This window comes from Geotrypetes seraphini, chromosome 3 (genome assembly GCF_902459505.1).
Source record: "Geotrypetes seraphini chromosome 3, aGeoSer1.1, whole genome shotgun sequence".
NCBI lineage: Eukaryota > Metazoa > Chordata > Amphibia > Gymnophiona > Dermophiidae > Geotrypetes > Geotrypetes seraphini.
In genome coordinates, this window is record NC_047086.1 from 151,406,716 (window position 1) to 151,432,909 (window position 26,194).

Below are 26,194 nucleotides of genomic sequence, written 5' to 3' on the forward strand. Positions count from 1 at the left end.
CAAAGCGAATTTCCATTATTTCCTATGGGGAAACTCGCTTTGATATACGAGTATTTTGGTTTACGAGCATGCTTCTGGAACGAATTATGCTCGTAAACCAAGGTACCACTGTATATGTTTATTGTAAACCAAGAATATAAGAAAATCCATGCTGAGTTAGATCAAGGACCATTAAGCCCAACATCCTATCTCTCATAGTAGCCAGGTTGGGTCGTAAGTACCTGGTAGATCCCAAAATGCAGACCTATTTCCCATAGCTATTTTCCAGGAATTAACAGTGGCTGTCCCATGTCTGCCTGACTTATGATTTGCATGGACTTATGCTTCAGCAACTTGTACAATTCTCTTTGGAATCCAGCTATGTTGGTTGTCTTGACTACATCCTCTGGCAACAGATTCCATTGCTTGGGGAAAGGGGATGGGATTTGATATATTGCCTTTTTGTGTGTCTACAATCAAAGTGGTTTACATATTATATACAGGTACTTGCTTTGTACCTGGGGCAATGATTTGCCCAGAGTCACAAGGAGCTGCAGTGGAAATTAAACCCAATTCCCTTGGTTTTCAGAGTGAGAACTAGAAGGCCTTGAGCATGCGCAGTTGTGGGGGAGAGGGAAGATCTTCGGGCACTGGCATTTCCTGTGCGTTGATGCTGGTGCCGGTGCCAGATAGGGGTAAGAGATTGTGTTTGGGTGGTTTTCAGGCTACTCCTCCCTGTGGGATGCTTGGATTGTTTGTTTTTAAGCCAGTGTATTAAAATTGTATTAAATACAGTGAAAGATTATTCTAAGCCTAAATGGATACTGGGATCTTCAGGAGGTATTACAGTACCGTATTTTCACGTAGATAACGCGCACTACCGTGTAAAACGCGCACTACGGGTATATAGCGCGCGGGAAAACACAAATTATGTACAGAAATTTTTATATACCGCGCATGCTGCCCGACTCTCCCTTCGCCGCCCGACTCTCTTTTCGCCCGCCCCGACTCTCCTCTGGCCACCCCGACTCTCCTTTCGCCCGCCCCGACTCTCCTCTCCCCCTTGAAGTCCTGTCCCCACCCTGAAAGCCTGATGCCCCCCCCGACGTTCGATTCACCCCCTCCCCACAGGACCGCTCGCACCCCCACCTCGAAGGACCACTCGCACGCATTCCCACCCGCACCTGCACCCCACCCTGAAGGACCGCTCGCGCCCCCACAGCCTCCCGACCCCCCCCATCATGTAGAAGCTCCTACTGGTGTCCTGCTGCTTTCTCTTGGCGGTCCCGGCCCTTCCGTGAGCCCTGCGCCTGCGCTGCTTCCTCTTCCAGCGGTTCGCCCTTTCTCTAACGTCAAGCCCTCTTGCCCCGCCGACTCCCCGACACGATCAGGGCAAGAGGGAGCTCAAGCCCTCTTGCCCCAGCCAACCGCGGCACCCCCGACACGATCGGGGCAAGAGGGAGCTCAAGCCCTCTTGCCCCCCCCCGACATGATCGGGGCAAAAGGGAGCCCAAGCCCTCTTGCTCCGCCGACTCCCCGACAATATCGGGCCAGGAGGGAGCCCAAACCCTCCTGGCCACGGCGACCCCCTATCCCCACCCCGCACTACATTACGGGCAGGAGGGATCCCAGGCCCTCCTGCCCTCGACGCAAACCCCCTCCCCCCACCGACCGCCCCCCCCCAAGAACCCCTGGCCGACCCCCACGACACCCCCGCCCCCCTTCCTTGTACCTTTGTGTAGTTGGCCGGACAGACGGGAGCCAAACCCGCCTGTTCAGCAGGCAGTCAACGACGGAATGAGGCCGGATTGGCCCATCCGTCCCAAAGCTCCTCCTACTGGTGGGGCCTAAGGCGCCTGGGCCAATCAGAATAGGCCTGGGAGCCTTAGGTTCCTCCTGGGGGCGGGGCCTGAGGCACATGTGCCCAAGGCCCCGCCCCCAGGAGGGACCTAAGGCTCCCGGGCCTATTCTGATTGGCCCAGGCGCCTTAGGCCCCACCAGTAGGCGGAGCTTTGGGGCGGATGGGCAAATCCGGCCTCATTCCGTCGTTGGCTGCCTGCCGAACAGGCGGGTTTGGCTTACGTCTGTCCGGCCAACTACACAAAGGTACGGGGAAGGGGGGTGGGGGTGTCGTGGGGGTCGGCTGGGGGGGTGGTCGGAGGTTCTTGGGGGGGGCGGTCGTTGGGGGGAGGGGGGTTTGCGTCGAGGGCAGGAGGGCCTGGGATCCCTCCTGCCCGTAATATAGTGCGGGGTGGGGGTAGGGGGTCGCCGTGGCCAGGAGGGTTTGGGCTCCCTCCTGGCCCGATATTGTCGGGGAGTCGGCGGGGCAAGAGGGCTTGGGCTCCCTTTTGCCCCGATCGTGTCGGGGGGGGGGGGGTGCAAGAGGGCTTGAGCTCCCTCTTGCCCCGATCGTGTCGGGAGTGCCGCGGTTGGCTGGGGCAAGAGGGCTTGAGCTCCCTCTTGCCCCGATCGTGTCGGGGAGTCGGCGGGGCAAGAGGGCTTGACGTTAGAGAAAGGGCGAACCGCCGGAAGAGGAAGCAGCGCAGGCGCAGGGCTCACAGAAGGGCCGGGACCGCCAAGAGGAAGCAGCAGGACACCGGTAGGAGCTTCTACATGATGGGGGGGGGGGTCGGGAGGCTGTGAGGGTGCGAGCGGTCCTTCTGGGTGGGGGTGCGGGTGGGAGTGTGTGCGAGCGGTCCTTCAGGGTGGGGGTGCGGGTGCGTGCGAGCGGTCCTTCTGGGTGGGGGTGCGAGTGGTCCTGCGGGGAGAGGGGGTGAATCGGACGTCGGGGGGGGGGAACTATGTAAAAAAAAATTTGTACAACGTGCAAGGTCATGCGTGGTTTGTAAAAACACGTATAACGCGCGCGTTATATGCGAGAAAATACAGTAATTACATGTTGAGTGAACAAATATTTTCTCCGGTTTTAAATTTACTACTTAGTAGCTTCATTGCATGACCTCTAGTCCTACTATTTTTGGAAAGAATGAACAAGTGATTCACATCTACCCTTTCCATTTCACTCTTTATTTTATAGACCTCTATCATATCACCCCTGAGCCTGCTCTTCTCAAAGCTGAAGAGCCCTAGCCGCTTTAGCCTGTCCTCATAGGAAGTCACCCCATCCCTTTTATCATTTTCATCACCCTTCTCTGTACCTTTTCTAATTCTGCAATATCTTTTTTAAGATACGGTTTCCCTTGTTGGTTTCTTAACTAGCTGCTCCATAAAACAGTGCTTGATTTTATCTAGGAACGTCACCTCCCTAGCATGCACTGATGTTACATTTATTCAGTCAATACTGGGATAATTGAAATCACCGTTTTTGCCCTTGGAATTTTGGAAGCTCCTCTTTTTGGCAATTATTTGGTTTAGAAGAACCAGTATCTTTTCAAGCTTTGAGTCACCCAGTCAGCTTCATTATAACAAACTCCTGATTACCCATCTTAAATTCCTACCAACGGTAGTCATTCATTTTCTTATGAATAATGCTTCCTGTATCTTACCCTAAACTCTACAAAAGTACCTATGCAAGAAGTTCCTGCCCAAAGATTCTTGCTTACTGTCCAACTTCATTAGGAATTCTATACATGTTTTTGTCTCCTTTGATCCCAGCAGATTTTGCATTCTAGTGGCAACACAGACTTTTAGTCAGTTGGCTAGCATCTTCTATTCACTTCTGTTATAAAACAGATTAATCTTGTTAAGAGTTAAACCTCATCAAATCGGAGCCACTGCAGCTCTCCTGGAGTTGTTTTCTATCAACTTTTTTTTTCCCATGTAAAGCAAATGTATTCATTTGCACATACTCTGCGCACTAACATTTCCAGGGCTGCAGTTTAGCTGTGATTACTTCCCAGTGTTTTTGGGTGGGCCCACAGTTAACTTGGTTAAGGCCTTCCAACACCCCCCCCCCCCAAACACTTAGCTCTGTCATTCCCAATCCCTCCCTGAAAGACTGATACCACCCTCTTTCTGAAATCCCCTGACCCTCCCTGGTGTACTTTAGAGGTGTCCCAGCAGCCACAATGATCAGTGCACTTTATATGACTGTATGTTTGGGATGGGCTGGGGAGGGTTTTTGACGGGAACTACAATATTTTGGGATGGTTTAGAAAGGATGGAGTGAGCTTGTACAGCAACTCCAGTAGTTGGAACCTAATGACCATGCCAGGCAGACTTCTACAGCAGAAATATCAAAGAAGAAACAAGAATAGACTGTTGGGCAGAGACTGGATGTACCACACGGGGTCCTTATCTGCTTTTTTTTTTTTTAAAATTAAACTTTATTGATTTTAAAATGCTAACAGTGCAATAAACAAGTATGTGAACATATAGCAAAACAAGATAAGCACATTTGCCTTGCAACATATCAGAGCAATACTTTTAACCCGCCCACCCATTGATTAATCAATAAAAGCACGAATACATATATACGGTTCATAGACAACCCCGCGAAAGACAAAGGCGCGCGCCGACAACTGAGCACAAGACGGAGGCGTGCGCCGAAGAAAATTACAGTTTTTAGGGGCTCCGACGGGGGTTTTTGTTGGGGAGCCCCCCCAGTTTACTTAATAGAGATCGCGCCGGCGTTGTGGGGGATTTGGGGGGTTGTAACCCCCCACATTTTACTGTAAACTTAACTTTTTCCCTAAAAACAGGGAAAAAGTGAAGTTTTCAGTAAAATGTGGGGGGTTACAACCCCCCAAACCCCCCACAACGCCCCCACAACGCGGCGCGATCTCTATTAAGTAAGGTGGGGGGGTTCCCCCCCATACACCCCCAGTCGGAGCCCTAAAAACAGTAATTTTCTGCGCGCGCCTTTGTCCCAGTGCGCTTTTGACCTGACACCCATATATACATTCAGTAACCTTCCTTTCTGTAAAATAATAATGCAATCCCACCCACTTGCCACCCACCTTTTCCCCCTGGATGTGCGTGCGAAAATAAACAAAAAGTTAAGACATAGAACCAACTAAACTGAAGTGTATTTTTAAACTATACTGAAGTAATGAAAGATGTCAACGGGCTGCAAACCAGTTTAAATACAGTCAAACCTCGGTTTACGAGTGCCGTGGTTTGCGAGTGTTTTGCAAGACGAGCAAAACATTTGCAAAATCTGCGCCTCGGACAGAGTGAGAACTAGAAGGCCTTGAGCATGTGCAGTTGTGGGGGAGAGGGAAGATCTTCGGGCACTGGCATGTCCTGTGCGTTGATGCTGGTGCCGGTGCCAGATAGGAGTAAGAGAATGTGTTTTGGTGGGTGAGTGGGGGATGCTAGATTGTGGTGGTGGGGGGAGGGGGGGCGATGCGAGCGGGGAGGGGGATGCCGGATCACAGGGGATGTGTGTGGAGCAGCACCGGTAGCTTCAGAGGGGGGGAGTAAGGTAGAGCAGCGCCGATGGCCATGGGAAGGGGGAGAGGAGGTAGAATAAATCAATCGAGTTTCCCTTACATCCTATGGGGGAACTCACTTTGATATATGAGTAAATTTGTTTACGAGCATGCTTCTGGAACGAATTATGCTTGTAAACCAATGTTCCACTATATATTGCTATGCCCCAAAATATCAGCATTCATTTTTCTCATATTTATAACTGGAGCATAAATTTGCCCACCAGAAAGGAAAATTGAGGCGATCAAAGTTCTTCCAATTTTGAGTAGTCATCTGCATGGCTACACTTATAATGATATATAAATGTACGTTGTAGATAGTTAAAGTAGGGGTTCATTCACACCAAAAATAACAAAAACAGGACAGTTGACAAAATCATAAATAAACGGAGAAAAATAAACCTCAATTGTGGGTCGCCGGGACTACACAAGTACCCAAAGCTCACCACCTCATCACGGGTTTATAAAAAAACTCCGTACAGTTATAAATTACTTTCATACTTCAACATCTCTTTAAAAGAATAGTTTTCAAAAAATTCTCAAAGGATTTGAATTTCAACGTCCTATAATTTTCTATAAGTAAGTGAAACAGCCCCAAACTAACTATATGTGTGGCAATCAGCTACAGCTGTAGATAAATTCAAAACAGGGTCTAGTAGCGTGGCTATAAAACCTGCATAGTAGCGTGTATAAGAGAGTCAAACACTCATCTGAAGAAACATCTTCGTCCCGATAGAAAAGATCTTCTATTTCGCCTGAAAGCAGGCTACTTCAGGGGATTCGTTTACACCAGGTTATCTCCACGCTGTCAGCTGTATACCGGGCGGCCTGTCTCTCTCAAAATGGCCCTCAGACCGAGATACGCGCCCGACTCGTTTAAAAACAGAATCGAGTCGGGCGTCATGACATCATCGCAAAAACGCGATGGGTCATAGGTCAACCATCACTACTTCACATAAAACACTAAATCCAAGAAAATAAACCTCAAATTCATAAAATACACTTATAATGATCCATGGGAGGTTTAATATGGAACAATGTTCCGCATATGTCTACCTCATATGACAATGTCCTTATCTGCTGTCATTTACTATGTTACTATCTTTGCTGCCTGCGCCAACCCTTGCAAGCTTTTCTCTGCAACATCCTGCCAGTGAGGAAACAAGAACTGATGTCAGTGAGGGTGGGACATGGCAGAGGGAAGCCTGCAGGAGCTGACGCTTGACGTGAAAATGAATTACTATGGCTGCCAAGATGCCTATGAGGTACCCTAAGGAGGGCCAGGGATTAATAGAGCAGATGCTGGGCCGCCAGAGGAGGAGAAAAAGAGAGGGGAGTAAGGTGCCGCTGCTGGGTGGGCTTGAGATCACCCTGGCCCACCCTCAGCTATGATATTGTTACAGTTTATCCACAGTATTTTATAAAAGACACGTAATCATTTACTGTAGTTGTTTTTATAACATAGGTTAGAAATAGGTGCCTTTTCAACCTAGATAACCAGTTATAAAATTAGCTTTTTAAAAAAATGTGAAACAGCTATGTGGTTCCTTTGCCATTAGTGCTTGGACCAGTTTTCAATCGGGGACAGTGCTTTTCATCAACCTGTACTGCCCAGCCTCTCTCTGTAACTTTAGTAACTCTCGTATTGCCATCTGTGAACGAGGCTGGTTTTGGAAAATGGGCAAGTTACCTACAACACTGAGACTTCCTGAATGGGGGAATCACCTGCTTGTGTGCCTGGCTCATTCCTGTTTGTTGTCAGAAAAATCAATGCTGCTCATCTGTAAGAGGTGTTTTCTATAGTCAGCATTGATCAGGCAAAGAATTTCTCTCATCTACCCGAGCATTGCACTAGCACTAGTAAAGTCCTACAAAGTATTTTGGGTGTTGCGCATGTCTGTATATTACATATCAGATTTATTCCATTTAACAAAACTTTATTAATTTTATATTTAAAAAGTGACATTTTATAGTACTTTAAATTTTTTTCATATCAGATCTGTTAATAAAAATAGAGAATAACTGAAATGTTAGAATTGGGATTTAAAAAAAAATACATTTTCCCTTTGTGAAAACTCTTAGGGCCTAAACTGTACCCTCTAAGCTGAGCACATGAGCAATTGTTCATACATTCTAGGAGCGCCGCTCACAGATTTTACATGATTGTTCACAAAAATACTTGACTGGAAAAGTGTTGGTTTTTAGAACTTGTTGCTCATACAAAAAAATTTTTTTAGAACTTGTTATTCACATAAGAAAAAATTTGCACACACCTGACCAATCCTTAGAGCACATGTGTCAAACACAAGGCCTGTGAGCCGAATTCAGCCCGCCTGGCCGTTTTATGTGGCCCACGGTGAATGTGCCGCAGCACAGGGCTGACATTAGGGGGAAGCAAACAGGGCAGCTGCCCTGTGCCCCATGGCTCTAGGGGGCCTCTAATGGGTCAGCATGTCCACCTCCTTCTATCCATGCCGATCCAACATCTTCCTCTCCTGGTCTTGCAGACACATCCATTTTTGTTAGGGGGGCTGCCGATCCTGGCATCGATTCTCAACTGCTACTTGTGGCCCCTCTCTGTGCTTTCCTTTTGCCATGGTTCATCCAGGCAGAAACAGGAAGTTGCGTCATTGGGGACTGACCATGGCAGAAGGAAAACATAGAAAGGGGCCACATGTGGCAGTTGAGAATTGCTGCTGAGGCTGGCGGTCCCCTGCAACAAAAATAGATGTGTCTGCAAGACTGAAGGTGAGGACGACATCAGACCAGTGTGGATAGAAAGGGGAGGAAATGCCAGGCCAAGAAGCCCTCTCCAGCTTCTTAAGTAGAATGGGGGAGGCTGGGGTGGGAGAGAGGGGAAGGGGGAAGAACTTATGATGCCGGAAACAGAAGGGAGAGAGAGAGAAATAGTGGGCAACAGTGAAGAGCAGGGACTGCAAGGAGAGGAGAGATATAGCAGACCACAATAAGGGGAGGGGAAGGGAAGGGGGGAAATGAACCGAGGGAAGGGAAGAAGGTGAGAGAGATTGCCAGACTGTGGGAAGGAGAAGAGAGTGATACCAGATCAGGGGAAGGGGGGATGGAAGGAGAGAGATGTCAGACCACAAGAAGGGGGAGGGAAGGAGGAGAGAGAGTTGCCAGAAAAGATGATTAAAAAAGAAAATCACCAAACAACAAAAGTAGGAAAATGATTTTATTTTCAATTCAGTGATTGAAATATGTTAGTTTGAAAATTTACATCTGCTGTCTATATTTTGCACTGTTCAGGAAGAAATTAATTTGTTTATATTTCTCTGGTGTTGTACTGCATGCGCTTGATGTGATGTATTTAGATTTTAGCAAAGTGTTTGATGCAGATGTCTAATAAATAAACTGAGTGCCCTCAGGAAGTGACAGACTGAGTTAGGAACTGGATGGCAGAGGGTTGTGTTCAATGGAGATCGCGCTGAAGAACATGAGAACGAAGAAGAGCCATACTGGGTCAGACCAATGGTCCATCTAACCCAGAATCCTTCTACTAAGACTAACCCCCTTTTTTACAAAGCTGCGCTAGTGGCTGCCACGTGGCAACAACCCCGAAGCCCTTTAAATCTCTACGGGCTTCGCATACAGCAGCCGCTAGTGCGGCTTTGTAAAAGATGGGGTAAGTATCTTAATAAAAAATTTGGCTCGCGAGTCGCGACTTAGCTTGTGTTTTAGACTTCGGTCCCTTATGTGACTGAGTTTGACACCTCTGCCTTAGAGGAAGCAATGGTGCAGAGTGATGTAGGATAATAGAAACAGCAAATCTGACAATCTGATTGAATGATGGAAGGAGCTAAAAATGCTTACCATATATACTTGGCTATAAACTGAGATTTTCGGGCCAAAAATGACCCAAAAATTGGGAAATTGGTTTATTTTTGGATCAGTGCCCTTCCCCGGACCTCTTATAGGCCTCCCCAGGGCCTGCCGTTAAGCCCTGGCAGTCCAGCAGTGAGCATATGGTAACTTTGTCTCTGGATAAACACAGTGTAGATTGAAACATAGACACATGATGGCAGATAAAGCCCAAATGGCCCATCCAGTCTGCCCATCTACAGCATCCACTATCTCTTCATCTCCCTAAGAGATCCCACGTGCCTGTCCCATGCTTTCTTGAATTCAGACATACCCCCTCTTCTATGAAACCGCGCTAGCATTTTTTAGTGCAGAGAGCTGCGCTGCTCCCGACGCTCCTTGAATTCCTATGAGCGTCGGGGGCAGCGCAGGCTATTCAGCACGACTCCCTGCGCTAGAAAACCACTAACGCGGTTTCGTAGAAGAAAGGGATAGTCTTTATTTCCACTTCTACTGGGAGATTATTCCATGCATCTGCCACCCTTTCTGTAAATAAGTATTTCCTTAGATTACTCCTGAGCCTATCACCTCTTAACTTCATCCCATGCCCTCTCTCTCTGAAGTTTCCTTTTATTTGAAAGAGATTTGCCTTATGCTTATTTATGCCACATAGGTATTTAAACATCTCTGTGAACAATGAATGTTTCAAGTTTTCAAGTTTTATTAAGATTTTATATACCGCCTATCAAGGTTATCTAAGCGGTTTTACAATCAGGTACTCAAGCATTTTCCCTATTGTCCCGGTGGGCTCACAATCTATCTAACGTACCTGGGGCTATGGAGGATTAAGTGACTTGCCCAGGATCACAAGGAGCAGCGTGGGGTTTGAACCCACAACCCCAGGGTGCCGAGGCTGTAGCTTCAACCACTGCGCCACACAGAGTTATCTGCAATGTATAGCGAGGTGAAACACATGTTAATAAAAGAGAAATTTGTGATGTTTTTTTAAGCAGAAAAAGAAGTTGAGGTTCAGTGGAGAAAAGAGACCTGTCCATAAGTAAGCAGGATGTTGATCACATGCTGTATCACTCTCCAGATGAATTCTCTGCTACATGTTAGAGCTGACATCTGTGACTCCTTGTAAATGCATATTGTATGTGTAAACTGTGAAAACCATTATTTTCTGGGCTGTGTGTTTCAGTGGTGAAGTAATATATTTCTTTCATTTCTTCACTTCCTCAGAGTTGACTCTAATTGTGTCCAGCATCAATTATTTTACCTTATTTTTAGAATAAAATATCAGTCCGCATTCTTCAGCACAGCACCTTGAAACAATCTGAGTGGTAACAAGGGGCTTCATTTTATTTTCTGTTTAAAAAAAAAAAAGAAGAAATTGCCATTTTAAAAAGGGGCACTGCCCCAATAGTGGTTATTTCCCAGGTGGTGGTAAAACATTATCCCTGCTTTCTTTTCTGCCTTGCTGACTGTTACAAGCGTCCAAGAACTGCCATTGTTCACACTTGTCTTTGTGTTCACAGGACCGGATTTCCCCTTACCAGCATGGCTACCTGGCACTGAATTGCTGTGGCAGACCACAGCTCTGCCATCAAGTGTGCGAAGTCACCGTGCCAGGCGCCTGAGCCTAACGTCCGACAGTGGGGACACTGGGATAGGGACCTCCTGTTCAGATAGTGTGGAAGGTGAGCTGAATGTTGATCGAAGATTAACTGTGAATTTAAAGTTTGATGTTTTGTCTCTCTCTTGTACTGTTTTTAAGTACTATGTATGTGGAAATATTGTAAACTGCCTAGGATTTTCCCCCTCCCCCGTACCTATTTAAATCTTCGCCAGGGCGAGTAACTTCCCAGGCCTTCTGGTCACGCTGGCCTGGCTCTCCTCTGAAATCACTTCCAGGTTGCAGGGCCAGGAAGTGAAGTCGGAGGGAAAACCAACACTGGCGTGAGCAGCAGGGTGGAGAAGCTGCTTGCGCTGGTGAAGATGTAACGAGTTAGGGGAGAAGGGAGGACGCAGGTGTGCTGTGGGTGCGGGGAAAGAGCGGGAGGGCACGGAAGGAGCAGGACAGGGGTGGAGAGGAGGACTTTGGGGGGGGGGGGGTGTACCACCGCCCTGGGTGCCTCCACCGCCCTGGGTGCCTCCTATCCCTGCTACGCTACTGCCTGGTACTAACTGGTGAGTGCTGCAGTGGTCAGAACAAATATTCAGCAGCCCTGTCCAGGTTAAGTGTTGCTGAATATTCACTCCTGACTTGCTTTGTTTGATTTAACCTGGCAGGAGCTTTTTCTGTCTATCTAACTCACTGTGAATGTTGACCTCCCTAAAGGCCTAATCCAGAAAACAGGTTCAAGTAATGGAGATTAATACAAAATTAAGTCTGGAATTGTCTGATCAGATAATTATTTGGGCTTTGTGGAGCATGTGCTACTCTTAAATTGTATGCTTGAACTAAGCCTTAAGGATCAGTTTGACGGACTGAAAAAAAGTTATGTATATGATTTTGCATTTTGATCCATATAACATCTTCAGCCTAGTTTCCAATAAGAAAACTGCCCTTATAAGTTCATTATGTCTGTCCCACTGTATCTTGCTCCCTGATTTTTTTTTTTTTCAACTATTCATCTAGTCTCATTCAGAGTTGTGCCAGGGATGACAAGGCACTTGAGGGTCCCCTGACGTGCAGTTCGATTTAGTTGTGAATCTCAGGCTGCCCCCTTCCCTTAGGCCCAGCATTTCTCCCTTCCTCTCACTTGCACACACTTAAACATAGAAACATGATGGCAGATAAAGGCCAAATTTGATCATGTCACTCCCTTACTAAAAAGTGCACACTGGCTGCCAATCCCACACCGAATCATATATAAAATAGTTATTCTCTCTTTCAAGTCCCCAAATATTAAAGAACCGGCCTTCATTCACAAGCTCCTTATTTCACATGAATCTTTAAGAGTCCTAAGATCTTCCTCTCAACATCTTCTTCATACACCGTCTTTGAAAATCATTAACATGCGTCGGGCCTCTTCATTTGCAATTACGACCCCCATAGTATGGAACTCCTTGCCACCTCATATTAGGGCTGAACAAAACTTAGGGCTCCTTTTACAAAGGTGCGCTAGGGTTTTTAGTGCATGCACAAAATTACCGTAGCTGAAAATCTACCCCTCCTAAAAAGGAGGCGGTAATGGCTAGCACGCTTGGGAGGTGCTCGTTAAGGCCCTAGCACACCTTTGTAAAAGGAGCCGTTAGTTAAATTTAAAGGAAATCTAAAATGCTACCTCTTCCAAGATGCATATGATTGCTGAATAGATTGGATGACAGCCAGGGTTGTTTAATAATCTTAATTCCCTAGCTTCCCTATTGTTTTTTTTACCCTCTATGTTTTCCTTTGCTTTTAAGATTGTAGTTCTCCCCACTTTCCTATTGTTTTTATGTCTGTCAATTATTGTCTAGTCAGTACTTATCTGTTTAATATTTCCCCCTTTTTATATATAAATTGTAAAACACTTAGAGGGGCATAATCAAAAGGGACGTTTAAGTCCGTTTACATCCATCTTGCAAGTCGTCCAAAGTTAAAAAGAGCCTAAGGCACATTTTCGAAAGAGACGTCCAACTTTTTTTTACTTTCAAAAATCGTCTAACTATATGTCCTGCCGATCTGATCGTCCAAGCCGCTAAATTGTCCATTTTTATACCACATTTCCGTCCAACTTTTCGTCCAAGTCCAAAACACCTAGAACAAGTCCTGTTGGACGTGGGAGGGGTCTGCAAAGTGATGGACTGAACACCCAGACATGTCATCTAAATAGTGGGGTACCTTACAGGGCACTGCTGTGAACTTCACAAAATGGGTGCCATGGCTTCTCCTCACTACAGCTCCCTTATAGGTGATGGTGAGCCCCCCAAACCACCTCCAGAATCCCCTAGACCCACTTATCTACAACCCCAATAGCCCTTATGGCTGCAGGAGCCACTTATATGCCAGTCAAAAAGGGTTTTGGGGTGTTTAGGGGAGTGCACATGTTTAAGTATCAATGCAGTGATTACAGGGGCTTATGGGCATGGGTCCTCTTCTCTATGGGTCCCTAACCCACCCCCAAGATGACGTAAGATGCCTCTGGGCTGGACGACTAGGCTTTCCTATGCCAGGCGGCCAGGTGATGATGGTCTGGAGGCTGAAATTTAAAGTTGTGAATATAATTTTTATGGGGGTGGGGGGTTGGTGATCACTGTGGTAGTGTGTGGGGGTCTGTGTTATGTGTTTTCAGTGCTTATCTGATGAGTTTAGGTGGGTTTTTGTGACTTAGACCATGTTTTACATGGTCTAAGTCACAACGTCCAAGTTCCGTCTAGGCTCTGTTGTTAAACTTTCGGTTATACATGCTGTACGACTAAATCTAAGCCAGCCCAAGTCCCGCCCAACTCCTGCCCTCAACACGCCTCCCGAAATGCCCCGTTTAGCTTTGGACATTGAGCGGCAGTATGAAGGCCTAGGTCGTTTAGAAATACGTCCCAAACCCGGTTTTATTATCGGCACTTGGACGTTTTTGAGAAATGTTCGTCCAAGTGCCGACTTAGGCCGGTTTTTGGACGTTTTTCTCTTTCGATTATGAGCCCCTTAGAATTTGTGATTAGTGTTTTTTCAAAATTTTAATAAATTTGAAATTCAAATGGCCCATCTAGTCTGCCCATCCGAAAGGAGAAGGAATAATGATGGACCTGCAGGTAGGGGGTTGCAGAGAGGGGGAAGATAAGACGAGAGATGCTAGATGGAGAGAGGGAGAGAAGGCAGGATGGAAAGGGAGCTACTATTGTGAGAAGAAGGGGCAGACTAAAGAAAGCTGGTCCAGGGTGCTATATATCTGCCTCCAAGGCAGGTCCTTGAGCTGGTTCTGTACTCTTAAGTACTCTACAATACTCTAAGTGGGACCTCCTCATTGAGTTGTACAAAGGGAGTAGGAAGAGATGCTGGATCAAAGGAAGGAGGGAGAGATGTTAGTCCCGCAGGGAGAAGGGAAGGGTTAACAATTAGACCAGGTAAAATCAGTGGCTGGGAATTTTGTCACCTTTTATCGCTGGTGCCCTGAGCCAGTGTCTCACCTGGTCCAAAGGTTAAGCTGGCCCTACAGGGCTCATGATTATGTTCTACCATCGGCTGACATCCAACTTCATTTTTAGTTTAATGTATTTAGGACTTCCATTAAAAGTAATTCACATAAAGATCATTGGTATGACAATATGAAACATTTGTATCAAAGAAGGAAACGGGGGCATCATGAAATATTCACACATCTCATTAAATGTGCAGTTTATTTTAATGTGGGTAGGATATTCCAAGCTTATGTTAATAATCTATGGAAAACAATGCAATGTCAGGGAAGCACAAGAGCAACTGATTCTGTGTCTGTGCTTAGTGACTTTTGTTGAATAATGATAAGGAGGAATTTCTCTAGTATAAATATAAGCAGATTTAAAGCCAGCATTTATTTTAGTTTTTGCTTGGTGAGGTATTACACCAGGATCTGGAATCTGGATCAGAGTTTTAGAAAAAAATAAAAAGATGCCTGAATGTTTCATGATTCCTGGATTTCTTTTTTGGTGCCAAGTATTGTATTTGTCTACTTGCATATGTAGAAATGAAAATTGACAAGTTGTAGGTGATACTATGGGCTCCTTTTACTAAGGTGCGCTAGTGGTTTTAGTGCACACTTAGTGCACGCTACAATGCTGTGCACATTAAGCGCTAACGCCTCCATAGAGCTTTCGTTAGTATTTTTCATTTAGCGCGTGATTTGCGTGCGCTAATCTTTAGCGCACGCTAAAAACGCTAGCGCACCTTAGTAAAAGAAGCCTATGATTGAGACATTCAAATATGTCACGGGCTGAATTGAGGTGGAAGAAGATATCTTTTTTCTTAAAGGACCCATGGCAACAAGAGGGCATCCGTTGAAAATCAGGGGTGGGAAACTTCAAGTTTCAAGTTTATTTACATTTGATGGATCGCCTATTACAATATCTAAGCGATGTACATATTAAAAACCAACAGATTTTGGTAATACATTTAATATTGTTGGACAAGACATTAGACAAAGGGATTGGACATACATGAGTAAGTGGGTAAGAGGGGAAAAGTTACAATTGTAATATTTAGTGAAATTACATAAAATGGAAAATACATTAGGTAAGAATGGGATAGAAATATAAAAGGTTTTTGTTGATTGTTATGAAAATACAGGAAATTAGAATATATTTGTTATAAATCAAATGCATCTTGAAATAAATATGTTTTTAAAATTTTTTTAAAAGTAGTGATATCTTTTTCAAGTTTAATAAAGTTTGGGAGGGCATTCCATAAGGAAGGTGCTACAACTGAAAACATATCATTTCGTCTTGTGCCAATAACCCTCAAAGACGGGATTGAAAGTAGATTCATTGAAGACGATCGTAGGGAACGAGAAGAACTGTGAGGGATAATCATTTTTGATATGAATAGAGGCTCATTAAAGATTAATGTTTTACAAACCAAAAATATTACTTTAAAAGTGATTCGATGGGAGATAGGGAGCCAGTGTGATTTAATAAAAAGAGGGGTTACATGATCATATTTTTTTGCTTTATGAATTAGTTTGATTGCGGTATTTTGGATTATTTGGAGCCGTCTCTTTTCTTTTTGGGTTATGTTAATCAAGAGGGAGTTACAATAATCTAGTTTTGAGATAATCAGTGAGTGTACTAGTATATTGATTGATTTAGAATCTAGAAAGGAGGAAATAGATCGAAGAAGCCGCAATCTATAGAAGCAAGATTTAACTATTTCACTTATATGACTGTGAAATGAAAGATCTGTATCGATTAATATTCCTAGAATTTTCAATTGAGATACTGATTCAAGTGGACTATTATCTATTATGAATGGTATTTTTTGAATTATGTCTCCTTTCCAAGTAAAAAGCATTGTTTTTGTTTTTTGAGTATTTAGAGCCAGTTTATTATTATTTAACCAATTTTTTATTAGTTCAAGTTTGTCGTTGATAATTTTTATTTCATCTGAATTTTCCGGATTAAGAGGGTGGATTAGTTGGATGTCATCGGCATAAGAGAAGGCTGTGAAGCCCAATGACTGAGAAATAGTAATGAGAGGGGATAAGAAAATGTTAAATAATAAGGGAGATAGAATTGAGCCTTGTGGTACTCCATATGAGGAATTAAAATCAGCTGAATAAACATCATTAAATTTGACCCTAGAAGTACGGCCAGAAAGATAAGATGTTAACCAGTCAAGAACTTGGCCGTCTACGCCTAAAGATTGTAGTCGATCAAGTAGGAGTTGGTGATCGATTGTGTCGAATGCCGCCGATAGATCTAAAGAAAAGAGGGCTACAGATTTGTGATGATCAAGGAAATAGTGTATATTCGTAATGAGGCCGATCATGGAATGTTCAGTGCTATAATGCTTGCGAAAACCAGTTTGGTTAGGGTGTAATGCATTGGAAGATTCAATAAATTCTGAGAGTTGTTCAAATACAATTTTTTCTGAAAGTTTCATCAGGAATGGTATGTTGGAAATGGGGCGATAATTAGATATTTCGTCTTGACTATTTTTAGTGTTTTTTATGATGGGTGTAACAATTGAGTTTTTCCATGAAGAGGGAATGGTTACCGATGAGAAACTATTTTGAATAAGAGAAAGAATAAATGGGCCAAGGTAGTATTTCGCCACTTCATGGCGACACCAGGTAGTATTTCTTCACCGAAAGGGTGGTTGATCATTGGAATGATCTTCCACTGCAGGTAATCGAGGCCAGCAGTGTGCCAGATTTTAAGAAAAAATGGGATAAGCATGTGGGATCTCTTCATGGAAGAAATTAGGGGGGTGGGTCATTAGAGTGGGCAGACTTGGTGGGTCGTGGCCCTTTTCTGCTGTCATTTTCTATGTTTAGTGTTAGGAGGACAAACAGTGGAGATGTCCAGACATGTACATGTTTTGGCCACACTGGCCTGCATCAGCAGTCTTAAGTATTGTAAAGACAATGAAGACTGATCATCTTTATGATTAAGGAAAGGATTTGGTTCCTTGGCTACTTTTCCTGAAATATATCATTAGCAATTTCAAATGGTCTAGTATGTATGGACACATAAGTCTTCATTGCCTTTACAATACTTAAGACTCCTGAAGCAGGCCAGTGTGGCCGAAACATGTACATGTTGAGTCTTTGAGTTAGTGAAGTGAATAAAAGAGGCTTGTGAAAAATACAAGCTCGCCTGTCTTGTTTGGACATCTCCACTGTTTGTCCTACTATGATAGATAGGACCCTGAAACCATCGGCACAGTGTGCGGCAGCGGCAAAGAAAGCAAATAGAATGTTAGGCATGATAAAGAAGGGAATCATGAGTAGATCGGAGAAAGTTATACTGCCGCTTTATAGGGCAATGGTCAAACCACACTTGGAATACTGTGTCCAACATTGGTCTCCCAACCTAAAGAAAGATATAAAACTGCTGGAGAGGGTGCAGAGACGAGCAATGAAGCTAATAAAAGGTATGGAATACGAGGAACGACTTAAGAGATTGGGATTATTCTCCCTTGAGGGGATATGATCGAGACTTTCAAAATACTAAAAGGAATCGACAAAATAGAGCAGGAAAAAAAAATTATTTACAATGTCCAAGAGGACATGGACTGAAGCTAAGGGGGGACAAGTCCAGGACAAATATCAGGAAGTTCTGCTTCACACGAGTGGTGGACACCTGGAATGCTCTCCCAGAGGAGGTTATTGCGGAATCCACCGTTCTAGGATTTAAAAGCAAACTAGATGCACATCTCCTTAAGAGAGGCATAGAAGGATATGGGTGACTAAAATTACACCAGGTGTACACCTGGCTGGGCCTCCGCATGTTCGGATCACCGGACTTGTTGGACTGAAGGTCTGATCCGGAGAGGGCAGTTCTTATGTTCGGATTTACCCAGACATCTTTTTAGAGGACTATCCAGGTGTCTGGGCGGTTTTTGAAAACCCGGCAGTTTGTCCAGTTTAGGAGCTTGGGGCCATGTCTGGAGGGCATCCACGCATGCGTGCATGCATGTGACATCATCACATTGCATCCGTGCATGCTCAGAGGCCCTCCAGACACAGCCCCGAGCTCACTGGAGGAGAGGAGAAGAGGTTTGTGTGAGGGTGGGGCTGGGGCGGAATGGGGTGAGGCTGGGGGCGGAGCCATATGTCCTCTTTTTTGCATGAACAAATATAGTAACCCTAACTATGTTATTGGAATATTCAGTATCTTTGTGACTAGCTGTCAAGAGCTCTGCTACTTTCATTTGGATTTGTATATAAAAATGCAATCAATGTTGTGTTGAAATAATAAGAGTTACCTGCTATGCTGGGATGGGCAACCTTATACTCAGAGGGCCACAAGAATGCCAGTACTGCCCCACAATATCATATAATGTTGGAACCAGAAATGCACAAAGCTCCACATGCTTTCTGCGATAAATAAGTAAGTAAAAATTTAACTCAAAACGATGGAAACAAATTTCTAGAGTGGCTATTCTGAAAATATTTGTGAAATGCAGAAAATAAAACCACCAAAATTCTGGTTTCTGTACGTACTTCCTGTGGTGTTGTGGGCTGATTAAAATTCAGTGGCAGGCCACAGACTGGCCGCCTTTGTGCTATTCAGGACTGGTTGACGTTAACTGAGGAAGTTATTCTGCATACATTTCTATAAGCTGACACCTGCATTTAGGCATCATTAGTATAGATATGTTGCAATTATGTACATGATTGGCGCCGATAATTGTAACATACACATATAAGTGCTAGACACTACTCTGAAACCAGTGCATGTAAGTCGTTTTGTGCAGAACTGCAAGGGACCATACATGTGGATGGAGCCATGGGTGTGTTGCCATATAACACGCACAACTTATGGAATACTATCAGTTGTGCATGTTGCATGGTGCACTAAAGCGTGCTAGCTTACACCAACCATTGATATGGTATAACATGGTGTGTCTATCTTTTGGTGGGCCAAAGCAGCTTTGCACGTATTAAGAACATAAGAACAGCCATACTGGGTCAGAACAATGGTCCATGTAGCCCAGTATCCTGCTTCCACAGTGGCCAATCCAGGTTACAGGTTCCTGACAGAAACCCAAATAGTAGCAATGTTCCATGCACCGATCCCAGAGCAAGCAATGGCTTCCTCCATGCTTGATCATTAGCATACTATGGACATTTCCTCCAGGAACTTGCCTGCACCTTGTTAAAAACTCAAAACAGAAAAGGGACTATTTGATTATTATATTTATATAATAAAGTTTACTTTGGTTGCATTGAACATCACACTTTTCTTTTCCTTGGTGCCAGTTTATAGAATTATGCCCCTAACTTTTAACCAGATATTCAAGCACTTAACGATGAGATGTCCAGACAGAAGTGAACTGGTCTGAAATTCCCTGAATGGTGCAAGTTGTTTTTCAGTAAAGGGCAGTGAAACTCAATATTGTTTGTGTTTATTTCAGTGTTTGATCATTTGAATTTTAGATATTCTCTTAGGCTTCTGTGGTTGGTGTCATGATTGTTGTAGTTGTCCGGGACGCACGAGACCTGGATGACTGCAACAATCATGAATTTTAGTTCTGCATTCAGGTGAATTTCTGAACTTCCTTTTTAAGTACACCAGCTCAGGTGGCAATGCGGCAAGTGTAATGTAATGTAATTTATTTCTTATATACCGCTACATCCGTTAGGTTCTAAGCGGTTTACAGAAAATATACATTAAGATTAGAAATAGGAAAGGTACTTGAAAAAAGTGGTTGTTTCTGACTGTGAAGGTGTATTTTTGTCCTAAAATCTTGGTTGGCTTTTGTGATTTAGCATTGCTTCTTCACAAAGGATCATCTGTACTACATTCACAAAGGAGCTTGAATATGAGGTTTCATGGTGAACGGCTTTCTAATGTGGTAGCCTCAGAATGTTGTGATATGCATTATGGTATCTTTGTGCCATTGTCTTTTTGTTGGGTTTCTCTTTGAAGCTTGTTTCATATTAGCTTGCTTTCAGGTCTTGGTTGGTCCTATAAACTGGAAATGAGAATTTATTTCTTTGGTATAGAGCAGTGGTTCTGAACCAGACTAAAACGATACATTGGAATGTCCCCAAGAAATGGGAGGTGTGCCAAAAACATTTGGTATATACAGGCAGTCACCCGACTTAAGTACTACTCATACTTAAGAATGCATTTGATTTCACTGAGCAGTGTTTCCAGTGGCTTAGACTCCTACACTTCTCCTGCAGCAGATTCAGGAATGATGCATGGCCACATTAAGAACAGTGTGTGGTTGTGCATGCTGTACCTTAGATGAACACTGGTAGGGACAGTTGGCCCTTTTGTCAGCTGGGAGCAGAGGTAAGGAGCAAGAATCTTAAAATCTACAAGTTCTGAGTTACATACAAATTCCGACTTAAGAACAGCTTTAAAAACATAACTTGTTCTTAGCCTGTATAGCACAGGTGTCAAACTGAAGGCCCGTGGGCCTAATCCGGCCCGCCTGGCCATTTTATGCGGCCCATGGTGCAATGCCCTTGGTGTTATCTTCTGGCCAGCTCCCTCCTCCTCACTGCCACAGTGTGCACAAAGCCGTGGGTGGCGGTTCATCGCGTATCCCGCACCTCATCCGGAATCATTCCCTCCGACGTTGCGATGTCAGATAGAAGGTTTCCGGTTCAGGCGCAGGACGTGTGAGGAGCCGCTGCCTGCGGCTTTGTGCACACTGTGGCTCCTGTCTGCTGTTTTATATTGTCATCATCAACGGCAGGTATTTTCCATTTTGTTCTCTCCCGGTGTACAGCTCTTTTACTATTACGCGCCTTTTTGCTTCAGTTATATGCTACTTCTTTATATGTGCCACACATTGCCTTTCAATTTCATTATATAGAGGTATATCACAGATAACTGCACACCAGGTTATAGAGCTGCCGTAGTGCAAATATGTGCTTCATGGTAAACAGGAAATCCTGCTTTGTCCTTTTGGACTTCCCATAGAAACCTTCAAAAGAGTTTGCTGTGCATGAGAAAAGGCCGTGTGGAATAGTGCACAGAGGGACAAGCAAGACAGGAGAGACGTCTCCACAAACTCAAAACACAACAAGAACAACCGTGGAGATGTTCAATAGTTGAGGTGTGCAAAATTTATTACTCCAAAAAATCTGCCTGATTGGTGCGATGGCTCGATACACATGTGTTTCGGCCAAAACGGCCCTCCTGAATAGCCTTGGTGTTCACTCTGCAAAACAAAAAGAGGTTAAGTTTTAACTGATGATTTTTACGTTCTGTGGACGGCTGCTACACACTACTGAAGAAAAGTCAAAATAAAACTTCACTCTGCAAATAAATTTTGCACACCTCAACTATTGTAGTACCTGGGGTGATGGTGAGTTAGGTGACTTGCCCAGAGCTCTGTTTCAAGGTGTGGAAACTACAGCTAGAGAATGAGCATCTCTAACCACTAGGCCACTCTTCCCCTGTCACTCCTACCAAAATATGCCAAAACTGGGGTGTCAGAAATGCCAGACCTTGCCTGAAGTCTCTCTCTCTCGAAACCAAATGTTTCGGCAGCTCTGCACTATTCTGTGTTTATCACATCCAAAAGAAAGCACAAGAACAGTTAGGATTTTTGCTAATTGATCACTAGCTGTGAGCCAGGGGGCTCCCATGGGCCTGGCTTGAGAGGAATACAGCTGACCCTGTCCATTGAGAGGAGCACCAGAAGTTTAACAGGAATGAGGTGGGGGAAGGGGACTAGACAGTCAGCATTCAGCACATAATTTGTAGGAATCAACCTAAGGAATGCTGGGGAGATGCAAAGCTCCCGTCCTTCTTAAAATTCCTCTGCTGTTCACTTCCGGAAGTATTGGAGATGAGTGACAGGCTGAGCTGCCATGTGGACTGAACTTTATTTCCAAAGACTTTGCTAGTAGAGCTGTTACAGAACTTTGACTTGTCTTCCATTTAGCATTTCACTTCCGTCGGTGCCTGTGATGGAAAGGCATGTCAAAAATGATGTATCATCTTTTCCTAGGAGGATTCGTCTTTGTCTCTGGAGTTTTGCGCATTTTCTTTTTGTTATGAATGCCTCTACTGTATTTGCTGTATGGCCTTTCTTAGATGATATGTAATTTTCTTGTATTGCAATTATATTGAAAATAATAAGAAAAAAATGATGTATCAAATTGTGATCACAGATGAGTTAACTATTCTTACAGAAAAAGGTGGTAGTGTTAACAGATGTAAAGCTATATGAACACTCTACCCCTAGATAGTTTTATTTATAGGGGTTAAGCCAGATTTCTGTGGGTAAATTGACTGCGAATCACCATCTTTTCATTGGGCTGCAGTGAACGTCCTTTCCTTTGGGTTTTTTTTTTTCTTTTTTTAATAAAACACAAATATGCCAGAAACTAACTAAAGCCGTAGGATTACTTATTTTCTCAGTCAGTTCTCATTTTGCTCTTTTAGAGGCTTGTTTACCAAACTGTGGTAAAGAGTGGCCTCAATGCTAAGGCCATTTTTACCGCAGCAAGTGCTATATTTTGTATTAATGGCCACCTGCTAATTTTCCCATTACTGTCGTACATAGTCATTAAATAAGGAACGTGTGAGCTCTTACTGCCAGCTGTTTTGTAGGTGGTAAGGACTCGCGCATTAATCAGAGCAAAGCAGCGTAGCTGCACTGATTAGCATATACACACCCACTTTCTCCCCCCAGACGTGCCATCTGTGTTAAAATATTTTTTAAAATATTTTATCGTGCAGTTTGCATGTGCATAAAAATTACCACAGGATTCCTCAGTGCGCCCCGCAGTATGCCATTTTAAGCTTACCTCAGATTAGTAAATGGACACCTTAGAGACCTCTGACATGCAATTGTGTCATCTGTCAATTGTGTTAAATTTTTTGATCCACTCAGAAAAGTATATATAAGAATTTCATCTACTTTGGTTAAAGTCTTTTTGTGCAGTCCAATTAATTGAATCTTTTAACCTGAAAATATATAAGAGAAACATCATTAAATTGTATTGATAAAATTATCAAAATTATGTTAATGTTTGTTTGATTTTATTTGTCTTATTGAATTATATATGTAACGATATGTAAACTGTTTAGGTTTAAACGGTATATACATTTTAAAAATCAATCAATCAATCAATCAGCAGATATTAACCCCTCTCCTGAATTATAGTATACTGTAGACCAGTGTCTCTTAAACTGTGTGCCACGGTGCAGTGGTGTTCCTCAAAGAGATTCTAGATGTACCCCCAAGAGATTCCAGAATTTTATTTTATTTACAAAAATTAGACAGTTCTAAATCTAATAGATGCTGGCACTGTCATCTTGATGTAGGGACACTGGATCATCTGCTGTTCTATTGTCCTTTGATACTTAACTTTTGGAAGTCAATATGGGGACAGATTAATATCATACTGGAGGTATTGATGTATGAGGTAGTTATATGTGGAACATTATTGCATATTAAGCCCCCTATGGACCGCTATAAATGGCGGCTTTTCCTAATTATGACCGGGATAGCTATGCAAAGGATTACCGTATTTTTACGCATATAACGCGTGCGTTATACGCGTTTTTACCTACCGCGCATACCCCTCGCGCGTTATATGCGTGAGCGCGGTATACAAAAGTTTTTAAACATAGTTCCCACCCCGCCCGACGCCCGATTCACCCCCCCAGCAGGACCGCTCGCACCCCCACCCCGAACGACCGCTCGCACGCGCTCCCACCCGCACCCGCATCCACGATCGGAGCAAGAGGGAGCCCAAGCCCTCTTGCCCGGCCGACTCCCCGACGTCCGATACATCCCCCCCGGCAGGACCACTCGCACCCCCACCCCGAACGACCGCTCGCACGTGCTCCCACCCGCACCCGCATCCACGATCGGAGCAAGAGGGAGCCCAAGCCCTCTTGCCCGGCCGCCTCCCCGACGTCCGATACATCCCCCCCCCCGGCAGGACCACTCGCACCCCCACCCCGAAGGACCGCCGACTTCCCGACAATATCGGGCCAGAAGGGAGCCCAAACCCTCCTGGCCACGGCGACCCCCTAACCCCATCCCGCACTACATTACGGGCAGGAGGGATCCCAGGCCCTCCTGCCCTCGACGCAAACCCCCCTCCCCCCCAACGACCGCCCCCCCCAAGAACCTCCGACCGCCCCCCCAGCCGACCCGTGACCCCCCTGGCTGACCCCCACGACCCCCCCACCCCCCTTCCCCGTACCTTTGGTAGTTGGCCGGACAGACGGGAGCCAAACCCGCCTGTCCGGCAGGCAGCCAACGAAGGAATGAGGCCGGATTGGCCCATCCGTCCTAAAGCTCCGCCTACTGGTGGGGCCTAAGGCGCGTGGGCCAATCAGAATAGGCCCTGGAGCCTTAGGTCCCACCTGGGGGCGCGGCCTGAGGCACATGGGCCCAACCCGACCATGTGCCTCAGGCCGCGCCCCCAGGTGGGACCTAAGGCTCCAGGGCCTATTCTGATTGGCCCACGCGCCTTAGGCCCCACCAGTAGGCGGAGCTTTAGGACGGATGGGCCAATCCGGCCTCATTCCTTCGTTGGCTGCCTGCCGGACAGGCGGGTTTGGCTCCCGTCTGTCCGGCCAACTACCAAAGGTACGGGGAAGGGGGGTGGGGGGGTCGTGGGGGTCAGCCAGGGGGGTCGCGGGTCGGCTGGGGGGGCGGTCGGAGGTTCTTGGGGGGGTCGGTCGTTGGGGGGAGGGGGGTTTGCGTCGAGGGCAGGAGGGCCTGGGATCCCTCCTGCCCGTAATGTAGTGCGGGGTGGGGTTAGGGGGTCGCCGTGGCCAGGAGGGTTTGGGCTCCCTTCTGGCCCAACTACACAAAGGTACGGGGAAGGCGGGTGGGGGTGTCGTGGGGGTCGGCCAGGGGGGTCGCGGGTCGGCTGGGGGACAGGCGGAGGTTCTTGGGGGGGGGGCGGTCGTTGGGGGGAGGGGGTTTGCGTCGAGGGCAGGAGGGCCTGGGATCCCTCCTGCCCGTAATGTAGTGCGGGGTGGGGTTAGGGGGTCGCCGTGGCCAGGAGGGTTTGGGCTCCCTCCTGGCCCGATATTGTTGGGGAGTCGGCGGTCCGTCGGGGTGGGGGTGCGAGTGGTCCTGCCGGGGGGGGGGGGATGTATCGGACGTCGGGGGGGTCATCAGGCTTTCAGGATGGGGACAGACCTTCAAGGGGGGACAGGACTTCAAGGGGGGACAGTGCACGGAAAGTCAGGGGGGGGTGAACGGAGAGTCGGGACAGCGCACGGAAAGTCAGGGCAGTGCACGGAAGTCAGGGGGGGTGAACGGAGAGTCGGGACAGCGCACGGAAAGTCAGGGCAGTGCACGGAAGGCAGGGGGGGTGAACGGAGAGTCGGGACAGCGCACGGAAAGTCAGGGCAGTGCACGGAAGTCAGGGGTGGTGAACGGAGAGTCAGGGCGGGCGAAAGGAGCGTCGGGCATCATGCGCGGTATACCCGTGAGCGCGGTATACAAAAGTTTTTGTACATATCATCGTGATTTCTGCGCGCTATACCCGTGTGCGCGTTTTACACGGGTGCGCGTTATTTGCGTGAAAATACGGTACTCGCAATTGGAAGAATTGGGATCGCCTTAGTTTTCCTTTCTGGTGGGCAAGCTTATGCTTAACTTATAAGTATGAGAAAATGAATGCTGACTTGCTGGGGCATAATAAGATATTCAGATTGGTTTGGGGGTCTATTGACGTCTTTCGTAGATTTGTTATAGTTGCCCTTTATCTTTATCTTTATTTTCCATTGTATTGCACCCACATTTCCAGGGAAGGGTGGGTGCATCTTTTGTTTTGGTATTATTCTTGATGGTAATGATGGGTGAGGGAGGGAATTTTTATATTTTGTATAGATTCTGATTGTTTGTAAGTGCTTATTTGATTATTATTATTTGTATGTAA

At 45.6% G+C, this 26,194-nt stretch overlaps 1 protein-coding gene across 4 annotated transcripts in view; it reads left to right on the plus strand.

Moving 5' to 3' along the window:
- The window catches only part of CEP85L (centrosomal protein 85 like), a 351,200-nt gene that overhangs the window by 36,195 nt on the left and 288,811 nt on the right, over positions 1-26,194 (plus strand). For 3 of the 4 annotated variants that reach the window (XM_033935503.1, XM_033935506.1, XM_033935507.1), the window contains exon 2: positions 10,730-10,891. In XM_033935503.1, coding sequence (XP_033791394.1) covers positions 10,730-10,891 — 162 coding nt within the window. Of the gene's footprint in view, positions 1-629; positions 675-10,729; positions 10,892-26,194 lie in introns of those variants that run through there. The other variant, XM_033935504.1, reaches the window with a different exon arrangement.